The 8,342-nt window shown below is 47.7% G+C and overlaps 1 protein-coding gene across 1 annotated transcript in view; it reads right to left on the bottom strand.

Annotated features, from left to right (window-relative positions):
* The window catches only part of T265_15558 (hypothetical protein), a gene marked incomplete at both ends in the record, with an annotated part of 76,293 nt that extends 69,555 nt beyond the window's left edge, over window positions 1–6,738 (bottom strand). The window contains one exon of the mRNA XM_009178601.1: window positions 6,599–6,738. Within this exon, the coding sequence (XP_009176865.1) occupies window positions 6,599–6,738 (140 nt within the window). The remainder of the gene's footprint in view (window positions 1–6,598) is intronic.
* Between the last annotated feature and the right edge of the window lie 1,604 nt (window positions 6,739–8,342).

The following is an 8,342-nucleotide window of genomic DNA, read 5'->3' as shown; positions in this document are numbered from 1 at the left end:
TGATGATGATGATGATGACGATGATGATGATGATGAGAACGTTTATGCGAGGGCCATATTAAACTAAACTAATAGGATGCATCTGAGCATCACGCTAGAGCAAGACACCATCAGCGGGATTGACCCAAGGTCCTTTGTGAGCCTTAAACAAGCCCAGTGATGATGACGATGATGATGATGATGAGAACGTTTATGCGAGGGCCATATTCTCTAAAACTAATAGGATGCATCTGAGCATCACCCTAGAGCAAGACACCATCAGCGGGATTGACCCAAGGTCCTTTGTGAGCCTTAACCAACACAAGCCCAGCGCACGATAAGCAAGCGTTAGCTAGACAGTTCGCCTACGAGGCGACAGCAACCTCGCCACTGGGATCGGTTATATACCACTTCCTGCAGGGATTCCTACACGTACAGGGGGAATCACGTAGCTTCCACCCAGAATCTCACGAAGATCCCAAAGTACTCAACTTGGTCGTAGATGCTTTTATTCTGCGTTGTCACGTTACGGCCTGTCTTCCACGAACACCTTACCAAAATTTTGAAGGACTTCATTTGATAGACAGCCGTCAGGAGCCAATACATGCCCCAACAGTAACTTTGTGAACCCTATTTGCTGCTCGAGCGAATCCAACCCACCACCTAGTACTCAATTACGGACCATTTCATTGCGTATATACTGCAGCTAGTTAATGCCCGATATCTTACGTAGACATCGGTGATCAAACATGTGAAGCTTTTTGGGGTTCTTCAGATCGGAAAGGCCGAATTTCAGACAGAGTAGGACTAGGCTCATAGTGGTATTATAGGCGCGTTCCTTTAACCTCAGTGACATTTGCTTCCGACGCCAAAGGTGACCCAAGCTGGCAAATACCACCCCAGCTTCACTGATGTGTTCGCCGAATTCATCTGTCACAAAGCAGTCACTGCTTAGGCAGCAACCAAAATAAGTGAACTTGTCACTGAATTCAAACTCATCATTCCAAAGTCTTGAAGGGGTACGTGGGAATGGGAAGTCCCGAAGTAAAACCTTACACTTAGAGTATAAAATGCACGTCGATACAAGGAAACCACTCCAACAGTTGTAGATTTTGTGCAGATGCACGATCGCTAACACAAATGTATCCGCATAATCTCACTCGATCCTTCTACAAGTGCGACTTCGAAACAAATTCGTGCCCTCTAGGAGAGTCAGCGACAAACGTTGTGGGAAATAATATCCCAGGAGGACCCCGCTGATTGCGGGAAGCTTTCGGATAGCTCGTTGTAAACCCTACCGTGACCACATGGGAATAAATAACAGGTAGAATACTGACAAACTACAATGCCACTCCTCGTTCGCCAGGGATATGTGAAAGAGCTGACGTATCCATAGTGTCGAAGGCAGCTTTGAAGTCAGGGCGAACTGTCAAAGCTTATCGGCGGTATGAGTGACGTCGCTTAAGTACTTGACGTAATGTGAAGACGTAGTTGATGCGTCCTTACCGGGAAGAAATCCTGCTTTGCGCTATTGGACTTGAGCCACGTACGCTGAGTTCAAACGCCGCCTTCCAGGTGGATGAAACTTTATAGCTGGAACAGTCGAATCGGTGCCTAGTTGCTATGCCACCTGAAGGAATCAGGAGGGCTAAGATAGTGCAACGTTGCCCTGTATATGTTAGTATACAGGTGTCTATAATGCTGAACTCAGCACTACTTAGGAACAACTAGTGGTCAGTAGAAAGATGAGAAAGACGATCAATGTCATTGAATCTTGCGTTCAAGCTGAACATAGGTGCTACTATCGACTCACACCACATAGCTGGGACGGCCTCTTTCGCCCAGAAAGAGACAAATAAGTTACACAAGCACCGACTGGGGATTTCACCCGCCTTTGAACAGAACGGGTGGAATTAGGTCAGGGCTAGCAGCTGGGTGTTGCTTGAGGGACGAAATGCATTTGCTTGTTTCCGAAGCCGTTGAGGGTTCCAAATTCATTATCCAGGGGTACTTGGATATTGAATCCTTGTTTCAGAGACAGCAGACACCAATAGAAAGGTAGTTCACCGTATGCAAAAGGGCAGTCGGTGGTGCAGCTTGTTTCAGGCTGCCAGGTGATATGATAGTCGAGGACTGAAGTGTCTGGGGCCGTGGCAGCAGATTCAATGATTATAGTTGGCGAACGGATGTCAGTTCCAAAGAATGGGCCTGCGGACACATCACCATAAAAAGGTCAAGCGTGGAGAAGAGCGAATATTCGAAAAAGAAAGAAGGGACGCGTCGATGGTTGTCTTTCACTCATCAGTTCCGATGAATGTAGCAAGCGAGGCGATCCAGCTGATGGCACTACGCGACAGCCTATGTGGCATGAGACCACTTGTAAGTGTGCAAATCATGGATGTACGTTGGCTGAGATACTGCCAGGTCACCCAGACCTAAATAGGAAGTGTCAGGGGTTAAGCCGAAATATTTGGTTCAAAAACTCAACTGTAATACGGCGGTGTTTGGCGTAAGGCCGCCCTGTGTTACGGTTCGATCACGCAACGAGCAAACGATATGATATGCGGATTGTGGCAATATTTTATCCCCAGCTATGTTGCTTGATCCAGGCTCCCACATATATATATATATAGTTTCACCTTGAAGATGCCGGAAGTTCGCTAGCACCCATGAAAATACAGAGTTTTTGGAGATATTGATATCCCCAACACCTCCCCTCGTGAAAAATCAGTAACATACTCAACGGAGGTCGACCTGGATGTGTTCCGGCTGGTGGCGGCGTCGGTCTGTCCACCGCCTGGGAAGAAGTGCTGGACCAAATACTGAGCTGCCGGTCACACTCTCTTCTTTCGAAGCTGTCTCAGTTTTCAGCTCAAAAGTACCGGGCAATATGTCCAACGGTGGGGTACCCGAAAATACTTGAGGGCGTGCTGTTAAAGCGGAGTTGGTTTTGATGTCTGGTCCAGGTGTCTTGACCAACCGACACGTCGTACATTACACTACCGCGTTTGCGCAGGATACGACCTGCAATCCATGAATCATGTCCTGGGCGATAGTCACGGACAAGCACGGGCGTTCCCACCTTGAATGGAGTTCCAACTGCCACCGGTATGGACCTTGACTCAGTAGGTTGTGTTGGCAACATGGAAGAATGCACAGTTCTAAGTTTACGGCCCATGAGTGCCTCTGCAGGTGACTGGTGGTTTGCCAAAGCGTCATTCGGGGTCGTTCGGTACACAAACAGGAATCCCTGAAGGGCTTCGACGGATGTCTCCTCCCCTCGAGCCTTAAGCAAGGCCCTCTTGAATGTCGACGAACCTTTCTGCTTGGCCGTTCGATTGTGGGTGGTACGGCGGTGAACGAACGTGTGTCACCGCATGTCGAGTGCAAAAGTCGCGGAACACAGAGACGGTGAACTGCGAACCATTATCTGAGACTATGGACTCCGGTAACCCATGCTGATTGGCAATGTTGGATAACACTTACAGCGTACTAGATGTTGTTGGAGATGACATCGGAAGTTCGCTAACACACATAAAAAGTCTTTTTGGGGATATTGATAGCCCCAACACCATTACAGCCTATGCTTTTAAAGAGCAAGTCAGCGCACATATTTCAACCCCCAATCTGAGACACCAAGAGACCGTTAATGATATCTCCACCAATAGACCAAACCGGTATGAGGACGTGAGTGCCACGCATACACTCCCCAGTGTAGCTCAGTGGGTCATGGAGCTTACCTGCAATACAAGCACGAGGCAGAATGTCCTCGTAAGGAGTGATGCGCTTCGCTACCTGGTTCTACTCTGACCTCCCCTACACCGTTGGCACACCATGATTGGTTAGATGAAAAAGCTCTGTGGAATAGATACTTCTCTGGCACTCGAAACACGTCATGAAGTCAGTGTCTTTTGCGGAGTGACAACAGATCAGCTATCACCTGAATTCTTCACTCCGAGAACTGTTCAATGTACCCAGTCATTACTAATTCGGTGTTCTCAACGGATTAGTGACTCTTGGGAGAATCCAGCAGTCATACACCGACTATTCAAGCATTTGCTAGCGTTGACCCCGATTGAGCTAGTTAACTGAACGAAGAAGACTCTTTAACGAAATATAATCTAGCAGAGGGCATTCAACCCTATAGCCAAATGCGACCGCGGCCATTGGTTTACGGACACAAGGGTGGGCCACGATAATTCCTAGTTTGAGTTAACATCAAAGACTAAGGTAGGACCATACGAACAGAAAACAGACGTCAACACTGGAGGATACAAAGGTTTGAAAATGAACTGCCCGCTGGTCAAGTTGAAGGCTCCTCTTTTGTCTTCAAGGATGGATTATGCTGAAATTAACGGGTCGGGAGTCTGAGGATTATGCCGCTGGCAAACAAGTTATCCACCCAAATCAGTTTGCATAGTGAGCAAAGGTTAAGGCAGTAGTAGAGTGAGTAACCCTTCAAATATATGGTCCTCTAACCTGCCAGGCCCGAAAAGAGTCGGTTTTAGAAAGCCCAGCTTAAGCCTTCGACTCAAAAATTTGACAAATCAGCTTATCACGCTTCGACCTTTCTATAACTCAGCATACGTACGGGATATCACAAAAATCTGCACTAAATGATCAACATCATTGTTTAAATAGTCCTCCCAGCAGCCCAAGTTTTCGAAACAACCTACGTTGTTCCATAGGCGAAGAAACACCTATGCTGCATACAAATTTTTCAGACACCAGAACAGCTCATGGGACTTTAATATCCTGTCAACGAAGTAGTTGATGAACGAAAGCGAGACGCACCATCTAAAATTGAAACGAGCGGGCTGATAGCAAACTTCTAGTACAGCAAGGCTTCCCCGTGCAAACGAGGCGATAAGACCAGAAGGGTACTTTGTCGTCCGCCACTATAGTGGCGGACGACAAATTACGACAAAGTAAGTAGTAACTACTTACTTCATAGTGACTTCTTCCTGGATAAATACGGATGAACTCGAAGAACATCTAGAATACCGAGAAGCACGTCCGGAAGCATAGCTGACGTGTAGCTGTGGTGACAAGGGAATTCGTGTGCAAACGATATCCTGGACGCCAGACACCTTTCATTCAACGGCGCGCCTTTGGCCTTGGCACAAGCAAGTGAGGAATGCAATGGGGTGGGAAGGGCCTGAAGGGCGGAACCACCAAGAGATTCACTGGATCTTGAGTCGGTCTCGCCCGCCCATTCCGTTCAAGGTCACTCGCTGGGACTTCGCATACCCAAGTACAGCATGCAGGGCAGTAATATTTAATGGTCTTCGATGGTCATCGTGCTCTTCGTACGTCCAACAGGTAGTAGCGACCGTTGACCATCGGTCCGTTTCTCCCCGTAACATGTGCGGCGTTTTGTACCTTTATTTTACTTCCATTATTACACTACGTATTTCGTCAATTGCATAATCGACTTTTGTTTAAAAACGAAAAACTACAAAAAACGCGCACTTGCACAATTTCACATAATACAAGCGTGGCCACGTGCTTCAACTCTCTCTTCTGATTTCGCTCGCGCTTGCAGCGGTCATTCGCGAGTCTCATGTACTAGCTCTGGTACCAGAACATTTCAGACATCTTCGGAATCTATTATATGTGGGAACTGTTCAGAAGAAGACCGCTGGACCAGCATAATTGGATTATTGTTTATTCGCTGACCTGGGCCAACGACGAACTATTTTAAAGAGAACAATTGTTAGTGGGTCTGTTCCGTCTGGTCTCTTTATTTTTGTATACCCAACCTAGCGTAATTATTTTTAATTCTTTGCCACACACCTGGTAAACTAACTTATTGGGTAGCCAGACCACTACAGATTTGGTGAGCCCGAGTATTTCTAGATATTTTTTGAGAGCTTTTTCTTTCAATTCGTCGCAATTCTGTTCCTTTTGCCCGGTAACTATGGAAGCACGCTTTGATTCAGCGGATTTAGTCGAGAATGTAATTATTATTATTCACCACTGTCGAACTTGGGGACAGATCGCCATCACAAATGCTTGGCCACATGCGCAGTCTCCTCTAGCGGTGGAAATCATGACCCAATTATGGCTCGACAAACCCCCACCCTCCATGTCCCACGTCATCAGCGCTTTCGTTGATGACCACAGCTTGGAGCAGCTAGCACACATGGCGGATAAGATACACGAAACATACCCCAGTAACCCCGTAAACTCCGTCTCCCGCCCTGCGCCCACTGCTACAGATTCCGGCCCGCTTCTTGCTTCTATATCGCACCTACACGCCACGTCTGATGCTTTGACCGATCGCCTACAACGGTTAGAGATCAACAGGCATCGACCACGATCATGATCCAGATCGTTATCTCGTGTCCGTCCCTCTTGGTGCTGGTATCACCAATCTTATGGCCCAAAAGCACGCAAGTTTCAACCACCTTGTTCCTTCAAGCCACGTTTCAACACCCCTCTAAACACCCCGGCCAGTCAGTAACAATGACGACTGTCTGTGGCCCTCCTCGCACTAGTCGCCTGTTCCACATCACCGATCGTTCAAGTGGTCTACGTTTCCTCGTAGATACGGGAGCTGAAGTTAGTGTGCTACCACATAAGAATCCACTTCGCGATTCTCCTTCTTCCTCCTTACAAGCCGCCAACGGTACCCGCATCGCTACATACGGCGAACGTTCCCTCACACTTGACCTTGGATTGCGACGTGCGTTCAAGTGGATCTTTCTTTTGGCCGACGTCCAAAAACCCATCATCGGTGCAGATTTCCTGACCCATTACAGTCTATCTGTCGACGTGCGACACAAACGTCTTATAGACACGCTTACATCTCTCTCAGTCAACGGAATTAGTGCCCCAACTTCATCCACAGGTATCCGCGTTATCTTACCGGATTCACATTTTGCTGACATACTTAGGGATTTTCCAACCCTTACTCACCCATGTCAGTACACCCAACCGGTCACTCATTCCGTCGTTCACCACATTCAGACGAGAGGTCCACCTGTCCATGCCAACCCCCGCCGACTTCATCCGGATAAGCTACAAATCGCAAAACACGAGTTCGAACACATGCTCGAACTCGGCATCATCCGCCCTTCACCGAGTCATTGGTCATCACCCCTACATATGGTTCCTAAGAAATCCAAAGGTGATTGGAGACCCTGTGGAGATTACCGTTCTCTCAACAACGCTACTATCCCAGACAGGCACCCCATCCCACATATCCACGATTTCGCACGTGCCCTATGCCACACAAACATCTCCAAGCTCTATCTCGTACGAGCATACTACCACATACCCGTAGCCCCGGATGAAATTCCTAAAACAGCCATCACAACAACGTTTGGCCTTTTCGAATTCACGCGTATGCCCTTTGGTCTTCGAAATGCAGCCCAAAAGTTTCAACGTTTCATGGACGAGGTTTTACGCGGCTTACCGTTTCTGTATGCCTACCTTGACGATGTTTTAGTCGCTAGCACCTCCCAAACTGAACATGCAGCTCATCTCGGAGCAGTGTTTGAACGTTTTTCCACTTACAATGTACGTTTAACTATTGATAAATGCATATTCGGTGTTATTAGCCAGGATATTCTTGGCCACCACATTGACGCCACAGGTATTTCACCATTACCCGATCGCATTTTGGCCCTAGAGTCTTTTCCCATACCCACCACTCTCACCCAACTTCGTCGTTTCATAGGTATCATCAGCTACTACCGGCGATTCATCCCTCACTGCGCAGATACTTTGAAGCCACTGACCGATCTATTTGGCTCCAAAGAAAAATCTGTTACTTTGACCCCGCCGCCATTGCTGCATTCGAAAGAGCCAACAAGCCATTGCTCAGGCCACAAAGTTACCTTTCCTCGATACTCACGAAAGCACAAAGCTGATTTTGACGACTGATGCTTCGAACGCTGCCGTCGGTGTCATGCTTCATCAAGTTGTTACCAACACCTCTCAACCACTCGCGTTTTTCTCGCAGAAGATGCAGGCTGTCCGAACGCGCTACAGTACTTTTGATCGTGAATTACTCGCAATTTACCTTGCTATTCGCCATTTCCGGTACCTGTTAGAGGGTAGATCGTTTACCATTCAAACCGACCATGCGTTCAACGCCAAGCCCGATCGATATTCACCACGCGAGATACGCCATCTGGACTACATTTCACAGTTGAATACCGACATTCGGTACACTCCAGGTTCGGACAATGTCGTCGCAGATGCCCTAACCCGTCCTGACATCAACACTCTTCACCCTTCCACACAGTTGGACTTAGCCAAGCTGGCGAACCTTCAAAACAGTGATCCTATTTTTACCCATTCTATCGTTCCCTTCATTTCAAGTCTCTTCAATTCCCTTACCCCTCTAATCCGGA

Source organism: Opisthorchis viverrini, assembly GCF_000715545.1.
Source record: "Opisthorchis viverrini unplaced genomic scaffold opera_v5_602, whole genome shotgun sequence".
In the NCBI taxonomy this organism is placed as follows: Eukaryota; Metazoa; Platyhelminthes; class Trematoda; order Opisthorchiida; family Opisthorchiidae; genus Opisthorchis; species Opisthorchis viverrini.
This window is presented reverse-complemented; position numbering and strand designations above follow the sequence as displayed.